The sequence below is a fragment of the Aulonocara stuartgranti genome (genome assembly GCF_965226115.1).
Source record: "Aulonocara stuartgranti genome assembly, chromosome: 15".
Lineage (NCBI taxonomy): Eukaryota > Metazoa > Chordata > Actinopteri > Cichliformes > Cichlidae > Aulonocara > Aulonocara stuartgranti.
In genome coordinates, this window is record NC_138951.1 from 39,915,240 (window position 1) to 39,940,061 (window position 24,822).

The window sequence follows — 24,822 nt, forward strand, 5'->3', positions numbered from 1 at the left end:
CTATCAGCCTTTTGTTGTGCTTATATATCCCACACCCCTGTCTTTGCTATTCATCCAACAGTGTTTTTGGTGTACTTTGTTTTTTTATTATTGGATTTTCTGACCTGCACAAAGACATGTTCCTACTACTGGATGTGAGCGGTCGCTTGAACAAGAATAAACTATTTAAAAACAAGATCAGTGTTAACCAAGAAATCAAAAGCTAAATTTTTATGAAAGCTAAATTCCTGAATCAGTTTCAAAGAGAAACACATTCAGCGCTCACAGTAATAGTTATCCAGTGATCAGTTTAATTCAGTTCAATTCTAGGTCTACACTATCACGCAGCAGAAGTTGAGCAGTAGAGGTGTTCGTCATTTGAAGTAGAGCATCATTATTTGCAGCAAACCTTTTTGGTACCATCGATGTTAGGATTTCACTCATTTGGTGTGACCAGGAAGGACAAAATTAGAAATGAGAATAAAATATGAGAGCATGAGGGTGGGAATGGATGTTTGTGTCTGTGTGTGCCTGTATGTCTGTGTCTATATGTCAGGTTGGGTATCAGACGGCACCTCTCTGGGGACATCTCAGGCCCTCCAAGGAGGCCTATCTCCCCCCACCACTTCCCCTGCCAGTGGCAGACGCCCTCAGACATCGGTGCGTTGGTGGTTCTTTGTGTCCGGGGATGGGCGTCCAGGTACACACCGGCTCCTGGTGGCTGCTTGTCGGGGCCTGGAGCCTGGGGCTCGCTCGGGCCACTTCGGGGGCGGGGTGCCCTCGGCCTCTCGGCCTGGGGCTCGGTCACTCTGGCACAGCTGGCTGCCGGCGGAGCTCACGGGCGCGTCACTGCAACTCCCCCTGGCTTCTGCTCCGCGGCTGCTGAGTGAGCCCTCATCTGGGACTCTCCTCAGCTCTTTCTGGGACAGTGGCGCAGCTGCCCCTCTGTTGGTCTTCCTTGGTCTCTTGTGTTCTGGGGGCCTCTGGATGTCTGGAGTTTTGATCTCCTCCATACCTGCTTCATGCCCTGGAGGACGGGGCTGTGGCCCCCCCACACCCTCTAGCAGATCATTACATGAAGGAACCTTTTAAAAAAACAAGCGCGTCCATGCTCACAGGTGTACACACGGGTGATCACACCCACAAACTACACCCTTTTTGGCTCCTACCTCAAAGCACACTGTGTTCTGTTGATATTATGTGCTGCACAATAATGTTTAATATTTAGTATTTACTGTCATATTCCCATATATCATCGTGATGTTGTTTATTATATTGCTCTATTTTTTCTGCTTGTTTTCTCTTTTTTCTTTCTCAACAGGTGATCCAGGTGATTGATTTATGTATGTTTTGTCTGCTTATTTTGTTGGTTTTTGTTTTTTGCCCTTTATCACCGTTCCTCTTCCCCGCTGTTTTTCTTTCCCTCTTTCTTTCTCCCCTTTCTTTTCCTCAGCCAAGTCTGTCCCGTATTTAGCAGGTTAAAATAAAATAAACAATAAAAGGTAGAAAAAAAAAGAAAAAAAAAGAAACGAGAATAAAAGAAGGACAACTTGGAAGATGGCAACTGGTGAAGCTGTCGTCTTATAGCTCTGCCCCGACTCGCCGATAAGAAAGACTCATGTATGGAAGTACTTTGAGGAATACTTTAAGGTGAATGACTGATTTGCAAAAGGTAATATGCAAGCATTGCTAGATCACAGGACGAAATACTTCCATTTCAGTGAAGCTTTTCTATTTATGTATTTTTATGGATTTCTTAAATGTTCTTTGACCAACCTACGTAGCAATGATCCAACCACATCACACCAAACTCAGTCTGAGTTGCCAGCAGGTACAGTATGAAGACTTGTATACTTCTACTACTATTTACAAAAGAACATTAACAATATTTACAGAACGTTAAGAATGAGGCTCTCCCTGTTCCTGCTGCCAAATGAATTTTCACACCAAAGCCACATTATCTTGTGAATCTGTAATAAAAGTGATCATTTGCGTGAAATGACTGGAATAGTTTGTAGTACGAGAAGCAAAAGAGCAGATAAACAAAATAAAATCACATGAAAATAAACAACACGTTGTCTAAGATTAAGACCACTGGAGCACAAAGTTGCAGCGGGCATTTACAGGAAGATTTGCTGCTTTCCCCCCAACATCATTCACATGTTAACTTCAGAATCAGCAGATGTGGACTTACAGTTGAACAAAATATTAATGCAGATCCTTCAGAAACAAATGGACAAATTTCAGATTTAAAAATCAGATTATGCTGCAGTGTATTAGTAAATGAACTCCAATATATTATTTCCATGCAGGATCCACTTGCACCAGGCTGCAAATTGTGTTTCTATTGATTTAACCAAGACGGGGCCTTTTCAAAGGTCAGAGAGGCCATTAGGCAGGTATCCCATCCTTGATATACATTTTGGAGATCATTTTATGTCCACTGCTCAACTAATAGACAACACAGAAATAAAACAATATATCCAAGCTCTAGCGTTGGTGTAAGTAATGTAAAACTGTCAAGGGACGCAACATAAGTTGCATGTGAGCGCATGGTGAGAGATATTCGAGAAACTGACAGAGGCCTCTCTCACCTGAGGGAGATGTCACTCCAAGCAAATTAAAGAAATCACAGCAAGGTTAATTCCGTATTCAGTGCCAATCCTGGCTAAGTGCCGATGCGGTAAGCAATTTCCCACATTGTGTAGGGGAGCTGAGGGTACACTTCCTTCAGGGCTGCAATACACAGATAGGGCAGGCATCGCTGAAGAATCCATTATAGCATAGAGCAGCATTTTCTACATCAATTTATCCTTTAAACTCGTGAAAATGGAGAACAACCCACGCCGCTACATTGTGCACTGGTGCCTTCTGGCCCCGACTCAAGGTGTGGGCCAGAAGTAGGGGTAGAATCACACCGTGTGCAGGGCTTGTCTGAAAAACAGGCTGTTAGTCTACCTTGATACGTAACCCCTACCCTGCTCCCTGGCTGCCAATCTGAGGCCGTTAAAATCCAGAGTGGAACTGGGCCAAAGGAGCCTTAAGTCATGTCTGATTGGATGTGCTGCCACCTCCGTGACCCGTAGAATTACCTCACCGCTACTTTCTGTGCTGACATATTTAGCCAAATGCGCTGAAGGCAGTGAAACACAATTTCAGGTGCTGGACTGGTTATTGGTTATTAGAGTGTGTGATTACACAATAGCTAGACAATGCTGAGAGTAACATACATCATTCAGAAAATGAGCGACGAGACAAACAGAGTGGTCTCGGGAGAAAAACAAAATAATTAGTTTTACAGAGAAAAATCTTTTATTTATTTAGTGAATTAGCAGATTTGTATTCTGCTTGTGGCCAGGACGAGGGTGTTCACACACAGATATACATGTGCGTGCTCATGTGCATTACTTGCACACTGTGTGTGTAAGTTTTCCTCCTATGCTAAGTTCTTTGTGATGAATAACTGAGTCTCGAGTCCCCCTTGTTGAACTGTTGTCTGCTTAGCAGAGCTTTCACGGCAGAAGAAAGAGCACAGTGGAAGAAAAGTGCTAAACTGCTAGTGTTTCCTACACAGATTATATTTGGAGAGGCCACCCAGGTATAAAAACGATTGCCCGGGAAGTAAAGTCTGCGTATGGGAAACGATGATTAGGCTCCAACAATTTGCAGAAGTCAATAAAATGTACCACAGAACAGCACAATTAAGAGATTTATTTGTTTACTTAATACGGCCTGGTAAGCTGTGTGTGTTGTACCAGATGAATCCTTTTATCACAGAGGGTTTAGGTTAAAAATAATAAACACTTTTTACTTTACAATTAAACCGGAACAAGCTGTAGTGTCCTGTTGTGTGGAGTCCACACCACAGCTAAACTGCTTATTGTTTAATTAGCTGTCTCTGTCACTGCAGAGCGTGGGACCGAATCAATCTGTCGAGCTTGGCACACACGGACACTTAACAATGAAATGAGTGTGTTAATATAAGGATAGAAAAAAGGATCATATTTTACATATTTATTAAGAATGGAAGGCTTTTATGAGATGTGACTAAAATGCAAATTCAAAAGTAACAAATGCAGATGTCTGTTCAGAAATAGACACAAGGTAATCACAGTGACATAGTAATCCAATTTGAAAGAATCACTGATTACAAATGATCTCACCAATGACATCTGCGTTTGGAAAAAGAAAGGGTCAATTAGGGCGTGCAGTATACTACAGTGTACATACAGTACAAGGCTCATTTGCAAAAAGGCTCATTTTCAGAGTTTAAAGCAAAAAAAAAAAACCAACTCTGGGAGCCTTCTAGGGGCCAAGAATGTGAAAAATTCTTCTGAGCTTCAATTAGTCAGTTAACTGACTGAAAAAAGGATAAATATATAACTGATTAATCATCTAGATTCCTCTAAGATAGAAAGCCAACATTCTCTGGTTCCAACCTCAATTCAATTCAATTTTATTTATCGTCCTCCATAATATACTGGCTGTTTTTTTTCTTTGCATCTGTAAACTCGACATGTTTTTGCTAATCTATTAAGAAGAAAATAATACACTAATCAGTAAAGACAATGGTCGGTCTAAGTATATTAAAAGGCACTGCTTATATGTGGCTTTCAACTACATGTACCATTAAATAAAGTAGTAGTGTGTAACAGTAGCATAGCACCGTGGCAAACAATCTAGTAGTCATCGTGTTAGGGCCACTACAATAAACCATGAGCCCATTGAGCACCTCTTTAGTTAGCAACACTCAGTTCAACAGCTGAATGGGGAAGTGTTAGACACGGCTCCTGCTGCTGATACGTGAAATTTGAAATGCAGTGCCTAGCTCTTTATCTTTCACCTCCCAACGTGTTTAAAGCATGCCCAAATGTCAGCCCTTGAACTGCAGATCAGTTCAATGCAAACTATGACAAAAAAAACCCGGTTCTGAATGAGAGATCCCAGGTGAGCAGACCGACAAACACCTGCTAAGCCTTCCTTAAAGAGCTGCCAAATTTCAGCGTGACATGACAGGCACAACTCGAGGTTCACAGCAGTGATATAAAGTCAAGTTTGAACAATTCATCACACTATTACATGCTAGAAAAACACTACAGCTCATGCTATTACCAAAAAGTCCCGTTAGATCTAGTTTTAACAGGCTGCAGTACTCACAACATAGTAAGCTGTGTCTGCAGAGCGGACCTGGGCAGAGGAAAGCCCATTGGCTGTCTCTGAGTGGCCTGTACGAGGTCAATGGAAAATTAGGAAATACAATACTACAAAATACAATTGAAAATGAACCCAGAATGGACATTGGTATTGGTATTTTCCCACCAGACCTTGCTGTCAAAATCAATAATAAGAATGTAACACATTGTTGATGTTGTTACTAAAACAGTAAACAGTGGCAAGGGGACAGGAGTCAGTTTGTTGCTCTTTTGAAGGAGCATGAGACCGAACATGGTGACATAGGCTACAACGTAGCTGACAGGTGGTTTGGCTAAAGGGCTAAAATGTGCTGGGGACCTGAGAGCAGAAACTCAAGAGTTTTGTGGGAAGAAAAATGAGGAATTTGTAAAGCTTGAATTTGCCGTTCCTCACATTTACACCCAGACAATGAACCTGATTATTTTACACTTACTTAAGCTTAAAACAGACTACTCCTTGTTCTCTTAAACTCTTAAACTACAAGAAAAACAGCAAAGACCGCTCTGTATGGAGTTAAAAATCTAACATTTTGCAAAAACATGCACATTTTGTTCACAGTTGTTTTTGCCTATATTGATTAATAATGATAAAATATTGGTACTATTACTATTCCTTCAATTGTAACATCTACTCAGTTGCAGCACAGAGATACAATTAATATTGAGCAAAATTAAATTCTGCTATTGGCGAGCCTCCACAACAGTCCCAATTTCTCATCTGGCCCTATGGGAAAATCGGAGGACGGAGGATGCTGCTACCTGTTTCTTTACAGTGTGTCATGGAGAGATCATGCACTTACACTAAATGAAAAGGCAGAGCACATATAGCATTTGTACATGTACAGTAGTAGCAGGGGAAGAGAGAAAAACGCTCCCAACTGAGTCCTATCATGAGAAACAATCAAATATGCGTTCTAGTATTCTAGTCAGCCTTTTCAAAGGTCACACTTCTATCCCATGGATTCAAATCTCAATGGAAAAGGCTTATCAAAGCAATTTTCCCAGCCATCCAGCCATCCACACAACCAAACCAGATTGAAACAGACTACATTAAAGGCTTTTTTACCTCACTTTCTGTGACCTATGAAAGAATGGTGAGGAAACAGCACCAGATTCCATATATAGGTAATACCCTGACAAGCAGCCATGCTGCCCCAATCTATCATGAGATTAGCAATGAAGTGGGTAAGTGAAGAGCTAAATTAGCAAAGACAGAGTTGCTTTCGGAAATACTGCAATGACATTTCCTGCCAAAAATCTTTCACTTGGTTTAAACACACAAGTTGATTCAAAACAGTGTTTTAATGACACTTAAAGGGTGCAAAGCCGAAAGCTGATCAAACTGATACACACTAAAATAAGCATCTTGCCACTATGTTTCTGTTTTTACTGAACTGCAGCTCTGAATTAGTTGGGGAGAAATCCTTGCTCAAGGGCACATCAACAGTGCTTGATAAGAACAAGGGAAGCATGAAACATGTAGCTTTCACCAAAGGATAGAGGGCATGTGTTTTTAGTTATAAGCACCCTTAACATGCAGCAGTCCTCACAACCTCTTAAGGACTTCACTGTTAAGCACAACTTTCTCATGGCTAATTAAGCTATTACAGAAAAAGTCTTCAAAAACATTAAAGTCCACACATATTTGCTCTTCTCATAGCACGTCAACAATAATGATCAGTGTTTTTTCAAGTGCCTGCTTCAGCTCTCTCTAATGAAGAACATGCACTAACCTTCTATGAACCGATTTGAGCCAAATTATCATCTCAATAAACTGTTTATGGCCACACTTCACTGGATTCACAAAGTTTATTATTAGCTTGCACTTTGCTGGTTGGCAGGAAGGGGACAGAGGGGAAAAAATGCAAACACAAAACAGTCAGAGTGGGAATAGGAACCTGACAGTCAGTCAGAGCAATTTATCATTCTGTCAAACTTCACTGACTGCTGCAGCAGAACCATCTACAGTGCAAAAAAATCTCTGCCCACTACTCCAAAATGACTGAGTGTTGAGGAGAGGAAGGCCAGAAAACTATACCTGACATGTAGAAGTGTTTGTTATTAAACACACCTGCTTGGCTTTACGTCAATGAGGTAGCTAAAATAGCAAGAAATTTGTCCTGCGTCTGTAACAATCAAACATAACAGATAAACCATTAGTGTGATTTGTAAAACATGTGCTTTAAGAGTTAAAACACATTAAGTTTTTTCTTTTTCCCCCGCCAGCTCTATCTACTGATAAACGAGTTCAGGATGGTCACTAGCTAACCAGTACACTTCCAGTACACTAACCAGTACACTTCCAGTACACTAACCAGTACACTTCCAGGGTTGTTCCTGTCCCAGTATAGTCCTAAACATGGCAGGAAATATAATCATTGTGAAATGAGTCCATGTTGCATTGTTTGATGGAAATGTATTCCTATTCCTGTTATTTGTGACTTTTATTAAATAAATTAGTTTACACGCAAATTCAACAAAACACAGCGATGTGGAAAAGAAAAGAAAATGCAACATTATCCAAATTATACATGAGTTATAGGATAAAAATAAACAACTATTCAGTAAAAAAAGTTTTAAAATTGTCCCTGGTCTTTGTTTGTTTTTTATGAGGGAGAGCTTTTTACCATCTGGCTCGTTACAGTCAAATAACCTTATTTAACAGGATATACTAGAATATGTTTCTGTGCTTTATTGATCAAAAACGCACTTGTTATTTATATTTTACATTGCTGCAGCAGACAGTTTCACCGTCTGTCAGAACTCCCTTTTCTGCTCCTCAGACGCTTCGGTTTGAACAGTAGTTACGAACATAACCAACATGGATCGCTAAAGAACGCTAACAACATGGTACAACATAACAATAAACTTTAGCGACATGCGACTTTCTCACTGAGAAGTCATTGTTCATGTTAGTAAAGCCCAAATGGATAAATAAACTAATTAGCATTATAATGCAAACTCCTTTATAATGATCCTGCAGCGTCTGTGGAATCACACTGCAGCTCCAAATTGGTAATTAATTTCCTCTGCTTCCCAAAATAACTCTTGTTTACAAGCAGCCAACCTGCTGCAACTGTCTCAGCAATAATCCTTGCATTCAGTTTTTTAATGTGTCTATAGTATTATGTAACAAAGCATGCATGTACATACTGCAAATAATAGTTGGTGTGATGATCACTGCAGTGAGAAGCATAGCAAATGTAAGGTATGGTGTGCTGCATCATTACAGTAACGTTAATGCTAATTTACCGACATCAAATGACCTGATTACAGATGTACGCCATCTATAATCCAGATCCCTTCCCAGACGCCTTGACCCCCACTCACATGAGTCACATGATATGGTGGGGTTCACCTGAAACCTTGGCTGATTGTGACCCACACCTGTTTTTACACCTTGGCTCATGTGATTAGGCAGAGGATCAATAGGGGGTTCATGACCCTCTTAGGGACACTCCCAATAGGGCTTAAAATCTGGGACTCTCCACCAGTTACGCTTAGAACTGAAGAAGCTTGTCAGATGAAACATCTTCAAGAAACTTAAAGAAGACCAAATGTGTTTCTTTCCGAGCTCCTTGGACTTCGACAAAGAAGCAAAGCAGAACCATGACGAGACATGATGCCACTGTCAAAAATGTGGGATTTAAGCCATTTACCATTGTTACCAACTCTGTGGCCATAAAAAACTCCCTTAGACAGCTCTCCTTGAACCTGGTTCTTTACAATGAAGTGCCTTGAGCTGACTGTTGTTGTGATTTGGCGTTACATTAATAAGACTGAATTAAACTGAACAGCTGTATTTGCCACAACGAACACCTGATCCATATGAGGCTCACGGCCCACTTCATTGAGACTACTGAACTTCATGTTCCTTTTGGTGCCACTGGAGAAGAAGCAATTATAGTCTAGATGTAGTTTTTAGATTTTATTTTGCACTGATGGCATTTTTATGTTTTTGTAGCTGATCATAGAATTTTAGTTTTCAAGTTTGTTTCTGTTCTTCTGTAAAACTTGAATCTTTTCAGTTTCAGTTTAGTAGATGTACTCGTGTTGTTTATTTAAAATGTAGTTGAACATTGTTGTCATGAATATATATGAACTTTAAGCTTGTCAGCCACAGTGACTGGACACATATTGTCATATGTATCCATAATGACTGACATTAAAAACGTTTTTATAAGACGTTTTTCCATATTGCCAAGCCCTAACTAAATCTTGCCAAGCATAATTCACAAAAGATTGATTTTTTTATTACTGTATTTTTTATGTGTGTGCTGCATATTTGTAGCTTTTATTTTCTACAAGCATGCTATCTATTCACAAAGTCTCTTAAATAAGCCTCTTGGATGGAAAGAAATCCCCCAACAGTCCCCAAAGTTGCCCACAAAATGTTCCCAAGTAAAAAGAGCGATTGTTATGATCATTTCAACACGTGCCAAGGCTTACTTTACATGTCTAGATCCCCATCTGTCTCATTTTATAAATGACTTAACAGAGCTGTAGTTTTGACTATATTTATACCCTGGAAGTAATTACCTTATACGTGCAGAATTCATGAATCAATTTGCAATTACAGTCCCAGCACTGTTAGTTTTTAAAGTCTGCTGCTATTTGACAGATCATTCACAAACGAGGTAAATATTCCCATATGCTCTGATAGCACATTCAAATTGGCCATGCACTGGTTAAAGCATGCTCTGCATATCCAAGGGATTTAATGGAATTCCATCGATAGGTAATTAGCCTATTACAACCTTTCAGTTGTACCACATCCTTTGGTCAAATCACCCTTACTAGAACTGACTCAAAGATCCCATGGCAAACGGCTTCTTTTCTGATGTGCTGGGAGACAGTCTGTGATTACATTTAGTCCTGGGCCCTTTCATTTGACCAGCATATCATTTCTTCCCTGGCATACTTCAAAGTGTGGACACTTCAAAGTAGAATGAGTGACTGCCACTCGGACTCTGAGGATGGCTCTTTTGATCATCCTCTGAAAACTCCTCTAATGCAATCAGGGCAAGCACGCCAGAGAGAAGGATTTGACAGCCATAAGATAAATGCAGTAATCCTCATAGCTATCAGATAAGCACAGCATGCTCTAATCCATTAATATGAAAATGAGGGAGGACTCAAAGTGGCTGGGTGGGGGCTTCAGAGCAACAGTTAAACACTTTGGAATAAGTCTTCAAAGGAAGGATTCAGAATTTAAACTATTTAATGATCTGTGTGTGTGTGGGGGGGGGGGGGGGGGGTGCCCAGGATAACAGCTTCCTACATCATAACACTAAATTATTTTGTTAATGCACTTACAAGGTGTAAGAGCAAATCTGATGTCTACCTGCAGTGATGTGAGTTAAAGTCTTCCAGCAACTCTTGAGTAACCATCAACCTGCTTTTATAGCAGTCCTCAGTTTTAACCTCTGCATCCTGTTTTATTACATTTGACCCTGAGTTTCTGTTTATGCTCTCCTGTTATTAAGATGTTTGTGTTTACGGCATCGTTCAGATACTCTATTATTCTAGTCTTGGTTATGGTTATATTGAGTCTTTCTGATTTTACTTTATGTTTCCTACTGATAGCTTTCAGTTTTGCAATCGGCTGGTTTGACTCTTACTTTTGGTAGTAATAGTTTGCTCAGTGTTTTTCCTGTCGTCTGTTCTCCCTGTCTCATTTTTCTCGTGGTGCCTGGTCCACTGTCATTGACTCTGACTCTTCTTGACTCTGAGTATTTGTCTTTATTTTATTTTGAAGGTTTTTTTTTAACCTGTGTCTCATTCCTATTGACATGAAATGCATTATATGTTTCCAGGATAGTGCTCTGATAAAGGTCAAAAAGACTGACGACTCCATCAGATCACCATCTGGAGTATGTAGGGGACCAGGGAGAGACCACCAACCAACCTTCACACAGCAGTAATGTATGTCAGGTGGTACAGTGTGTTAAACTGTCAGAATTCAGCATTTAGCGTTTGGTCAGATGCTGCGAAAGTTTTAAATGTCCACAAAATGCAGCGATTAGCGTCAGATTGCAATTGTCATGGCTATAATGTTAGCCAGTGCAAGCATGCCTAACAATATATATGGAACATTTTAGCCTTTTGACCCATAGCCTAAAATTCTTAGCCCTTGCAAACATTTTACAATTGCAATGCTAGCCTGGAAAAGAAATGACAATGTGCCACCTCCTCCTTCTTCAGCATGTAAGAATAGACAAGAACCCTTGTAGGCGTATGCTTTCTCTGTCAGAATTGCTGCCTCAGTGCATACACTCCGTACACTACCTATGGTACTAAAAAAAAAAAAAAATCCCTCTTTCAGACGTTTGGAGTTGGAAGAAACTGTAAGTATTGGTTGTAGTGGGGTGTGTCAACGTGAAGTCTGTAGCTGCTCATTTGCTGATTGCTTTAGTTGTAAAGGTAGATGCAGACTTGGCTTCTGTCTGTCCCCCAACTTTGTTTTTTGAAGGAACTCAGTTGTTCCATCTGACCACCTGCTCTTCTAATGCAAATCCATCCAATCACATTTATCTCCTATTCTATCTCTCTATCCTCTTGCTATTTCTTTATCTGCAACATTACTAGAAGTACTCTGTCCTGTTCATACAATCACCTATTGATATTTTCCGTGCTTCCCCATTACTGCTTTCTATTCAGCTATCCTTCTATCCATTTATCCATCCCTTCATTCATTAGCATTGGGTATGTGAGAGGTGATGTGAACTCACCTAATGGGGTTATGTGTCTCCAGGTAATGGTTGGCTCAGGTTTCCCACTGGCTGTGCAGATGAGAGACACATTGCTGCCCTCGTTTACCGTGATGTCAGGGGAAATGTCATATATCTTGGGAGGAACTACAAAAAAAAAAAGAAAAAGAAAGGAAAGGGAGAACATATAAACAAGATTAGCATTTCAAAGTGAAATATGATTCCTCCAGCAATATCATCTATATGTACGATTAAATTAGAGAGGAAATCAGTGTATGATGAATAATACAGTAAGAACAGTAAGAAGAATATATGTTTCGGTAAATGCTCCTTCACTTTACTGTTTGCATAAATCCCACATTACATGTCATATTCAGACCCCATGAGTCTGACATTGTCACCTTGTTAGATATTCAGAGTGGGCATAAGGGGAGTGTGACTTTCCCCTTGGCAGTTACTCCTACTCAACTGCATCAGTGACTATCACAGTCATGACTGAGGCTACATTGGGTAGTGCACACTTAGTATAGGTTAAGCAGGTTTAAACAAAGAAGCAGACAGTCGGATCAAAATAAACGGAGGCACAGTATAAGACAGGCTAAATGTTAGCGGTGGAGGAAAGAAATGAATACAGCATAGCATGCATGGTGATAGTGTATTGTTACTGGGACACCAAATATCAATATTTTATTAAACTGAATATGAACAAGAGGGCTAATCTTATGCACCACCATCCTGAGATAACATAAGCTAAATAAACTTGACAACCTCCTAACCTCCTCGGTGTAAGCTAATAACTCCATTCCATGAGTAAAAATAGGATACCAAATCTATTAAACTAAAAACGAAGAAATATTTGATATTCTGTGACCGAGGGCTTGAGTGTGTTGCACACTCACGATACTTTTTATCCATAAGGCGATTGCACGCCTCACAGGAGGACTTTTCTGCAAACAGTCACAGTCTGACTTGCACTGATTGCAATCACTCAAATTGCCAATATGTTGCCATCACACTAAATGAGTCTTTGTCACTGAGTGCAACTCGAGGGGACTCGACTCAACTGACCACCAGCTGGTTGTACATTAATATAGAACAGGAAGGTTGCCCAGCACAAATGTGATGGTTAAAATGGAAATTTCTGTTAAATGCAGATTTAACACCATCAGATATGTAATTTCTAACAATTTATCACAGTTAATTGCTCTATTATAGAAAACAAATTCCATGTAATTGCCAAATTGACCGCACTGAATTGCAGACTGATGTCAGACTAAGGCTAACTCCGTCTTATGTTAACATTTACAGCAGGCTTTAGTGTTTGGTATTTGACAAGTCTTTCCTGGCCTATCCTGTCAAATAGGGGTTGATGTAGGAGACGCCCTGTACAGCTCACCAATCAGAGACAGACAATTAACGTCAATGTGTTTGTACTGGAACATGGACACTCCACACAGAGGGGCCCCAGCCAGGAGGCTAGTGGATCTAAACTAGCCAAATGGGGCTATGAGTCAACACTTTGCCCATGATTAGCTCACCTCTCGCTAAAAAGAATCAATCTGGCAACTTATTGTATGACATCCTCTGTTGTATAAGTATATCGAGGTCCCAGTATATGTATATCGAAATATGGAAATAATTCTTAGATATTTTTACAAAAACATGAACAGGCTTTAAACAGATCTTGTCTTCCTAGAATCACTAGTGTATAACATCTGTTGGCGATATACTGATATAATGATTGAGGGTAAACAGAAGTTAACTAATGTGCTCTCACAGCCAGAAAATGAATGACAGCACAAAGTGTGGCTCAACTAAAAAGTTTTAAATGTGAATAATAATTGAATACACTTTGACACTTTTTAATCACAGACACTGCGACACACTGCAGATAGATGTCTCCTAATGGCTCATGTATCACGGTACCTTTGTTACTTTGGGAAATACTTCATGATGGTATTGTAAGTTACTATGCGTACCCCTATAACCAAACTCCCCAAAAGTAAGTAATTCATAGATCTGTAGCCGGGCTTAGAGGGTGTTTATCATCAATTTGGGGGGAAAAAAATATATTGACGGCAGCTCATGAGAAGTCCCCGCTGGACATCACTTACACGTATAATTGGAAAGTTTTTGTGCACTTAAATCCTCTTGGAGCTTTGATGTTAAAAGCTTCGGTATTTAGGGTGTTCAAAACGCAGAGAGAAACACATGAAGCCATCCACAAAGGCCTTTGCACGCATTTGAATAAGCACACATGCAGGTACATGTGCATGTGCGCACACACTGCTGCCAGCTTATGAGACACTATTTTAATCTGCAAGATTTGAATCTCAGCGGGGGCTTTTCTGCAGTGGACTGTGTTATACAGTAATGGATTCTCACTCATCTGGGTCCAACTATTCAACTATTCTACCCTCTGATCCTGCCTGATGCCTGCTAAAAAAACAACAAAGGAAAAGTTGATTCAACAATGTCTAGAGTTCCCCCCTTTAGGCCCACCAACACATTTTAGTCACATGGTCTTTTGTGTCATTGAACTTTCACTTCAGCATCAATTTCTCCCCTTCACTCTGTTATGAGTATACAAAGGGCACTGCAAAGAATTTAAACGCAAGCAAAACCTGCAACTTATAAACAATAAATGAGTTTCTTTAGTGCACAGAAAACAATCTGTGGCTTGGACAAAGTAAAAGAATAAAGCTAATAACGGAACTCCGATGACCAACATTAAGGCCATAAACAGCATGCTATAACTTTAACAAGGTTATATGTGTCCCACTTGTGTATTAAGAGCGAACAGCCAATCGGTTTTATAACTCTGCGATTTAAAGGAAACAAACAGCACTGTATGACTCACAAGTGGTACCACCAACCAGCAACCTGCACTGACCCAGGCATAACCAACCAATGAAACAAGGGAATGCCCATGAAAACATTTGCAGTGCTGCTGTTTTTTGTTGAGGGATGATAGGCGTCGCTTTTGATCAACAGATCTGGATCTAAATGAGATGAAAGTGGCAGACTTTCTGTGGGAGAGGACCGGAGGCGATGTTGAATCTAGGTTATTGCTTGTCAGACTCCTGTGTTTACTTGCTGTAGGACCCCAGTGTTGACACATCTCCTCAGTGTCTGATAGCACAAAATTGAAAATGTTGGGGTTGTCTACTGATCCTATCTCTCTTTGGCAGGGACTGAGAGGTTTTCAAAGGTTTAGATGAAGAGCCCACAGTTTTTCAGCTCAGAGCTGCTGTAGCACAGTGGCTTTACTGTATAACAATGCTTGCTCCAGTTAAGAATAACAACCGATGCTGTGAAACAGAATAAAAGATCAATAGGTACCAGTCAAACTTTAGACACTGAGTGAAAAACTTTTTATCATTATGGCGCTGCGGTATCTGAACAACTGAACAGTAATTTATTCACCAGACAATAGTCCATGTTTTCGATTCATGCCTTTTAAATCTATTACAGTAACTACCCGAAGGCTTTTTTATAATTGTAAATTTGCTCTAATACCGCTAGTATGGAGGGAAAAACTACTATAATGAATAATTAAATGTATACAACACTGAATGCATTCAAGTAATATATTTAAAAAATGTAGGTACATATGATTATTTAAAGCCATGATAAGAAGAAGAAAGAAAGCACATCCTCTTTCAGTTCTAAGGTTTTACATATCAAGACACATGATACAAATAATTTGATAACTACAACCTCAGATCAACTCCAAAACATGACATACTACATTGTGCCATTATTTATTTAACAGAAACTAAGCCAAATGCATAAGCATAAGTGTGTGCAATATTAGATCCACCCTTACTGCTGCTTTAGGAATTAAGAGGTTAAGTAGCAGCCGGGTGGATTAACTGATCATCAGCAAGTGTGAGCACCTCTACAAAAGGAGATGTTTTGTCAGTTTAGTGGTCTGGAGCACTCAGGTGCCTGTTAACACAATGCCAAGAAAGAAAGACGTCAGCGATGGTCTTGGAGAAGCAATTGTTGCTGCCCATCAATCGGGCGAGGTTATGAGGCCATTTCCAAACATTCTCAAGTGAGAAAGATTATTTACAAGTGGAAAACATCCAAGACAGCTGCCACTCTCTCAAGGAGTGGACATCGCACCATCCCAGCAAATTCATTCAAGTTCATGACAGTACAATTAGAAACAGACTGGATAAGTATGGCTTGTTTACAACGGCTGTCAGGAGAAAGCATCTTCTCTCTAAAAAGAACATGGCAGCACAGCTTAGGTTTGCGAGGTTGCGTCTGAACAAACCACAAGACGTCTGGAACAATCTCCTTCGAACAGACGAGACCAAAGTACAGATGTCTGGCCATAATGCACAGCACCACGTCTGGCAAAAACCAAACACAGCCTATCAGCACAAACATCTCATACCAACTGTCACGGAGGGGTGATGATTCGGGCTTGTTTTGCAGCCACAGGCCCCGAGCACCTCGCAGTCACTGAGTCCGCTATGAACTCCTCTGTATACCAAAGTATTCTGGAGTCGAATGTGAGGCCATCTGTCAGACAGATAAAGCTTGGCTTGAACTGGGTCACGTAGCACCAGCAGTTCTACAACTGAATGTGAAAAAGAAAAGTCAGTGTGTTATCCAGTCAAAGTCCGGACCTTGAAATCCTTAGTGAACTGAATTGACACTGTAAAGAGGAGTGGGCCAAAATTCCTCCACAATGCCTTTGTACAGAAAATGATTGCTTTTGTAGAAAACTGGTTCTATAAGCTTCTGAATCACAGGGTGCACTTAGTTTGTTTGGCTTCATTCTTGTTAAATAAGGTGTAATATCACAGGTTGGTGTTTATCTGAATTTCTATCTACTTCATTTTAAAAAAACTGCTTTTATTATGTCCTGACATGTAAAACCTGTATTTACATTTGCATTAATTATTCTATGTAATCATCATTGGTTTTGAATTTTAAAAGCATTTCATCTTTTATCTATTTATTTTGGGAACAAGTTCCTTTGTATTTTCCTGGTTTATTTGCAAAAACTCCATTTCTGCTTAACTATACAAATGAGCGGGGGTACCACTCAAAATGCGTAATAAGGTCAACTCTTCACCTTTTGGTGTTAAATAAGTTAAACTCTTATCACGGACAAATGGGGAAATCACTGAAAGCATGTGTCATGTTTTGTCTCACTACAGCGGCCCCTCAGCGGCTTTTTAAAGAGGCAGATATGGGGGAAAGTTTGCATAACTGCAAATTTATTTTAGTTTAATAATGCAATGCTGCTATTAAGTATGAAGTGTTTATTGTGTAGGGAATAGGAAATGAGTGATAGCGTGACAAAATATGATTTTGCCATCTGTTGTTTCTCCTGTACAAAAAAAACTAAAAACTAAAATCCTAAATAATATCTTACATGTTTTTTATTAAGTGGGAGTCTTGTTGCTAGGTTACAGTGCAAAGACTTTGCAATTTGTGTTGCTGAGGGGTCCGTATGATGGACACAGGACTGAACGGGTTGTGTATTTGCCTGCGAGTACCTTTTCCTACAAATGTTTTAGTGACGAAGCTCGTATTAACAAGAGCACGAGTCTCATACTGACATGTGACTCGTGTTAATACAGAAAAACGTTTGTACGTGTCGGTGGTAACTTATATGAATATATAGCTAATGACTTTATTTTCTTATTGCTACAGTCAAAAGAAAGTTGTTATTTTCATTGATGCCATTTATATTTATTATCTCTGGACCATCCTGTCCTTCAGTGTGCATTAGAGCCCAATGACATACCAGCTGATATAAGGTATCTGCAATGGCTGATCAACCAACATTTAAAAAGTAAGGAGGATATGACAGAAACACCCTTCAAATGCTCCATCGACACACATAACATGCTGTAGTTATGAGTGATAGACAAGTAATTCGTTCACTCTGCATCTTACTTGTTGGAAACGCCTGCCACAGTTGTAACCCGAGTGTAAAATCCAAGACTTGGTGTGACAATAAAAGATTATCAAAGGTTTTAATTTTAAAGATTTAAAATGCATTTCATATTTTTTGCAAGGGTGCATAAATAGCTACACAACGTAAACATGAGGGAAGTTTATGTTTCATGTCTCTAATAGAAAAATATATTGAACGATATATTGGATTTTTTTAATATGAGTTTAGATATTGTTCTTCAAAGTCCTATATAGGTTCGCCTGCACTGTGTATAGGGCGGCACGGTGGTTAGCACCGTTGCCGCACAGCAAGAAGGTCCTGAGTTCAATTCCACCATCAGGCCGGGGTCTTTCTGTGTGGAGTTTGCATGTTCTCCCCGTGTTTGTGTGGGTTCCCTCCGGGTACTCCGGCTTCCTCCCACCGTCCAAAGACATGCAGCTTGTGGGGATAGGTTAATTGGATAATCCAAATTGCCACTAGGTGTGAATGTGAGCGCGAATGGCTGTCTGTCCCTGTGTGTTGGCTCTGTGACAGACTGGTGACCTGTCCAGGGTGTACCCCGCCTCTCGCCCTATGACAGCTGGGATAGGCTCCAGTGCCCCCCGCGACCCTGAAAAGGATAAGCGGAAGCGAATGGATGGATGGATGCACTGTGTATATGTGGAAAGCATAAAAGGAGACGGGCAAAGTTCCATAACCTTCCATGTGCATGCATAAAAAGCTAAAGATCAGGACAGAGCCAGTCAGAGTAGCCTCCAATGGTAATAGATGAAAGTAGCTGACCTCCAAAGCAGCAGAAGCACAGCAAATACAGTCAAGCTAAAGCATTTTAAATAGAATGCCTGATGTGGGCTGGCACTGAGATCTTCTTATCTGGTGAGACTATAGCTCAACTTTCTTTGTGGCCCATCTGGACTCATGTGGGTGAATGCTGTAGTGGATATTTATGACATTTTTGCTTTTATTAGAAAAGTGAGAAAAACAAAATAATGGACATAGTGACCATGAGGACACCCACCAATAAGTGAAGTCCCTTTATGAAGCCTAAAGCTGAGAGTTTTTGAAACCTGGACCCGAAGAACATGCAGGCTAACGAGGTGTAATTGACAAGTCATTAAATAATGTGCATATTCTTGAAAATCCTCCTCGCCGACTCTGAGAATGTCACAAAAGGGACAATTTCCCTGCTCAACTCAAGTGTTTGTGCAACCAAAAGAGTTGCTGGCCATTAAAAAGCAGCAAATGACATGTAGTAAAGCTCCAGTCTGCAGGAATTAAACTGGACATATATTATGGGTCCCAGTCCCACGACTACTTGGCTGCTCCAAATCAGCACAAACGTAACCATCCAGTGAGGTTAATGATTGGAATGTGTTATGGTCCACCATCATCTTATTTTACAGCACAATAGATGTCTCATAACATAGTAATGGAGAAACATGGTGCAAAAATGTGCATTCGGAAATACAGCATCCAACCACAGTGAGAATTTTCTACATTTCTATCTTTATTTTTTACACAAAAAGAACTAAAAGCCTCCTCCAACAGCAGTGATGACGATCTTCCTCTCTGAGGTAAAATGACACCACGGATTCTTCAGGCATTATATCCGAATGTAAGTGGCAGTATCAAGGTGCTCTTACAATGTTAGTCCAACACTTCAGAAGCCAGAATCGTCAATACCTTGACCCAATCAACACTTAGTAATGGCGGCCAGTGTGCTGGAGGTGATTAATTTCCTCTCGTTTTCACAACACTATAACGCAGTTACTCCAAGGTAACATGTGTACTGAGGCTCACTTTGTGTTTCTCAGTCAGTATATGCCAGAAGATTCTAGGATCTTTGTAATAAAGCAAACTGCTTGACCAGCCATACTACATCATGGTTTAAAAGACCGCTGATGAGTTTGAAGATTTTCTCAAAATCCCTTCCCTCTAATTCAGAATAACGCAGTAGCCGCTTCTAACTGTAGACAACTTAACTCAGTGACATGGAAGTAAAAATAAATCTTACTATACTGATCACAGTGTAAGTATATATGTACTGTAACTCGTCCTTAAAAGGTCGGGCCCGCTTAACAAAGCTTTGCAACAACGTCACAGCAATTACAAAAGCTATATATTTAAAAAATATATAATTATTATAAATCCAGTTGGGTTTTTTGTATATATAATGCACACGTCATCCTCCCCCTGTGAATGCAACACTAAGTTCTATGAATTTATTTGTTTCATGTGCTATGTTCAACATAAATAAAAAATACAACCACTTGCTCAAAGCTGCTTAGAGGAAAACTAGTCAAAACTAAAGTGGACATTCATATAAAAGTTCCTCCCTGCTGAGATAAGACGTCGCTGGAATTCTTAGTTGTTAAATTCTTGGTTAACACATTGAAAGCCTGTGAAGTTCGGTACCATTACTGTTCCCTGGGTGCCTCTCTCTGAGTGCTCCGTATCATCCCTTTTCCACCTCCTCCAACTCTAACATCAGAAACAGTCACGACTGTGCGACCCCTTCAACAGCAGAACAATATAACCCTTCCCTCGATACCAACATCACCAGCTTGTTGTTTTCTTTAGGCGCTAATTCATTAACGATGCTATGATTGTCATGTTTGCCCATTCCTCTCTAATTTCCCTTCTCTAGCCCTGCGGGAGGTGCTGAGCACAAGCTGCCACAGCTGATCTGGGTGGCATCATCTCCCTCCTAGCAGATGCCTCAGGTGAATAAATAAAACCGTAATGACGCCACCTTGAATTACGGAAATGCTTACAGCTGCACTATTATAACATGGGGGGTGCACGCTACTGGGCTCTTCCATGAATTCTGACAGGCCTTTCCACGATGACTTCTGCTACTAAATTGCAGGACCCAATTACTGGCTAAACCTACTGCCATCAAGCTTTCCAATTAGAGCACAGAGGGGAACCCTGGCCACTAGCTGTAATGGACGGCAGCACGGGTGATGAGTCACAGGAAGCTGTGAGAAAGAGAGGGAAGGACAGGCAAGAAGGAAAAGAGTGCCATCCTTTATTTTCCACTGCCAGTGTTGAAACAGATGAAGATGTTGTGACTGCTCAAGACAACGCAATGCAATAATCTTACTGAAACAGAGAGGCTCTTTCATTGGAGGACACCTTTTTTTAATCATTGGCCTGAAGAAATTTTGAAGTGAATTAGGGGAAGATTTACTTGATACAATGACAGGGAAATCTTAAAATATGCTTTTAAAACTCTAAAATTACCTGCTCCCAAATTTCCCCAAACTTAATAACGAAACATAAACCCCATAAAAGTATACTTAAGTTTCTTGGATGTAATATACACCTCTATAATGTGACAGCTATTCCTAAAGGTTTTCAATTACATTTCCCCAAAGCATGCAGCAAAAAAAAAAAACCTTCCACTCTGTTAATTAGGTGTCAGACACGGAGACTAAACATAAGCAGTGACAGATTATATTACGCAAAGGGATTACCTCCATTTGCAGTGTCATAAAGCATTCACAGATAATTTGTAGCACTTAACTTCGGGGAAAGTTCATCCAAACAGAAAGAGAAACATGTCACTATTTGATATGACATTTTTCTTTACTGCTTTTGAGAGAAGAAAAAATAACTTTAGTGTAAGGAAAAGGCTCGACCACACAACCTATCATGTTTGTTGTGCCTCATGTGTAACATCATCAGTTAAAGGCCCTCAGAATCAATTAGGTGATTTTTAATGTATTATACACAAATCTTAAAAAGCATGCCTAATAAATCAGAGTTGATAGATACTGAAGGTGCAGTATGCATAAAGAAAGGAAAATGGTATAATTTCAAAGTAAAGTTGTCCTCTTGACAGTCTCCCTTCTCTGTTCTACGTTCCTTCAGCCTAATGAGCAGCAGCATATACCGACCGACATATTTGCAACGCAAGCTTGATCAATAGGCTCGACCAGAGTCGTCTGCCAGCGAGGCAGCCCAGGAGTTTGTTGTATAATCCAGCTTTTTATGAAGCTAAATATTACCTAAGTCTGCCTTGGCTGAGGCCAAGTGTGACAACTACAGTGAGTGCCAGTGCAGGAATAAACACATTTTACTGCAGGATTTTTCATCATTAAATAAGGCTTTCCACCAAGCTTCAGTGCCAATGGGGATGCTCTACTCAGCTGTGATGAATTGTTTTCCTACACGTCTGTCATTGGTTCTTCAGCTGGCAGGTGAATGAGGACTTCTCAGATTGAAAGGGCAGCACGGGAAATGGGTCATCTGGGTCCCTTTTCTTTTTTAAGTTTTGCTGTCACACATAGTTTGGAAAAGATTTTTAATTTTATGTCCCCAAATTAAGTATGAACAGTCTGAATGGGTCCTCACCATAAGACCATATAACCAAACCTATGAATTGTCTAAATCTATTCTGCACAAGAAGCTGTACTACTTTTCAGCACTACTTTAACATGAAATTTAACTGTGAAGAAGGTCATGCACAGTGCTGGTCGATAGAGGCACTGTCTCTTGTAGATTATTAAATAAATGTATGTATGGGATGTTTTTTATTTATTTATTCTACTGGATTTGTGTTTTTCAGCAGTGGCAGTGTTGGAGGCTCTTCACTTACTCTACTGCTGCTATTTCTTTTTTTAAAGAGTCTGGCCAGTGTTCAGTTAGCCTTCAATGCTGGAGAAGCCTCTCAGATGAGAGTTGAAATGTCTTCAAGAACCTAAAAAAGAAGTCCAGTTGCTTTCAACTCAAGCTCTTCAGACTACCATGACACGAAAGCCCGAGAACCTACACGGACACTCTGGCTAATGAAATGCAGCAGCATCTCATCTGAAGGGAATGCACTTGCAGATCAGCCAACAAGAACTAGCAATGATTATCGAATATCGAGAAGTCGTCATTAAGTTTAATACAGGACTATAACTACGAGCCGTACAATAAAATCTGTCCAACTCAGCAAGATTAGATACGCAGGACAAATATGTAGAGTCAAAGACAACTACTGCTGTTAAAAAAAGTCGTCAAATAATACATGAACACAAGGTCAGGCATAAACGACAGCCCTCAAAGCTAGCATGTCAGAAGTCTGCAAGAACTTGAGCAGTTTGGGGTCAAAGGTAATCAAATAGTTCCCTGTGAACTTGAAACAGTTCCCTGTGTTTTGCACATCCCTCACAGGACCAGACACCCTTGTCCCATCTACCCCATGATGCAATGGGGTAGATGGATTTTATAAAGTCTGTAAAAACAGCCAAGTGAAAATGCAGACCACTTGAATTACAACAACGACACAAAAACCTGCCTCAGTCTGTTTTCAATGGATTCCTCAGATAATGACAGTTTAATGCCATTCTTTTTTAGTGTGTTTGTACCTTTGTGTGTGCCACAGGCTTGCACTGTGTGCTTTTAAACAAATGTTATACCATACGTGACTCCAATCCTATAAACTTTGAAAGTAGCTTTAGTTTTAGCTTCAACATCAACTGCTGAACTCCCATAGTGTTATTAAACATATCAATCTCAATAATTTTCAACAGAAAAAAATAAAGCAAAAACACACGCTCAGCCATACGGCAATAATAAAAAGCAATAAAAACGTCCCGAAAAAGAGATGTTTTCTTTTTCTTTCCATTTATTTGAGCCCAGCAGCAATTGAGGAGGTGGACTAACTGGTGGAATGGCAGTACCAAGACATAAAACCTCATCATCCCTTATTGCTTGTCTGTTTTTGGCATCTCTTCATATTCTAAGATCTCCTCGTGGCTACGATGTTGGGCAGGTTAATAAAGGATTAGGACGTTAGGAGCTGCAGCACACAGCAAATAGCTGAAGACACAAATAGATTCCTGGCAAGTGCACATTAGATGATGAACATTATTCCATAATGGTATCATTAAGTATGATGAATCCAGTGATTTACCCGATTAATGTACTGCACGAATTCGCTTGAGGGCCTGGTGACAGTGTATAATGGCGGTACAGTATGATGACTTACTGTATGTCAGTAGCGACACTATACAGATAGAAGCTGGCATGTGTGAAACAAACACAAGTCGAGTATTTTGTAACATAGGTGCACTCTCTACTACATCTGCAGCAGATAGTGTCTTTCCCTTCGATGTGACCTGGTTGTGTTTTGTTGCTGACTCTCAGTAAGCACTTACACATAATCACTGTTAATGCACCTGGCATACATTCTCACAGTGAAATCTATGCCAATTACTTTAGTTGCAAGCCTGAAGTTATTATTTTTTTCCTCTCAGTTTATGTCAGTGGCCCACTTTTTCGCTTCGAGGCATCATTCGTGTGTGACTGAAACAGAAATGACCCCAATACCGTGGTAACAATAACACACTGGTGAGGCGATGATAGCCTTGGAGAAAAAGAAAGAATCGGACAAACATTGGACAATTCTACCTCAAGCCTCCTAAATGCACTTGCAATGTATGGACGTCGCCGGAGTCATAGAGCGAAACAATTTTCACCACGTCGAAGGTGTGTTATTAGACAGAACGACTTCTGTTATCAGGAGGTTGAAGTTGAGACTTTATCAGTATTTCATGCAAACTGTGTGTATTTATTCTAATAACACGCGAGTCATTAATTTGGGAGCTGGTGAGATGATCAAGGCGATAAAAGACAAAAAGAATTGTGAAAGTAAAATCAAACATGCTGAGAACACGCTTTGCCCTGTGCAGCAATGTGAGGAAACTATAGACACCGTTTCTATTCAACTTGTAATTAACCATAACTTTATGATAATAATCCTGTCATGACCTAATGGTGCAAAAATAACATGCTTCCGCAAATGTCACAACCAATACATATGATGAGTAATTGCCAGTGAGGTTAACGATGCACAAAGCGTGATTATGGAGAGCTTGTTACCAATTTCATGCACTTCTGGGGATTTCGTGAATTAAGGGAAATCAATTGATGAAAATGAACTTTTCGAAATACCTTGTGAGAGGCAATTAATCTTCAATGGGAGAGCTGCACTGGCCATGTAATTCAAAGATAAGCTATCTAA

General features: G+C 40.1%; 1 protein-coding gene across 2 annotated transcripts in view; it reads right to left on the reverse strand.

Moving 5' to 3' along the window:
- negr1 (neuronal growth regulator 1) overlaps positions 1-24,822 on the reverse strand; it is a 228,596-nt gene that overhangs the window by 71,211 nt on the left and 132,563 nt on the right. For both annotated transcript variants that reach the window (XM_082505589.1, XM_082505590.1), the window contains exon 3: positions 11,903-12,028. In XM_082505589.1, the coding sequence (XP_082361715.1) occupies positions 11,903-12,028 (126 nt within the window). The remainder of the gene's footprint in view (positions 1-11,902; positions 12,029-24,822) is intronic.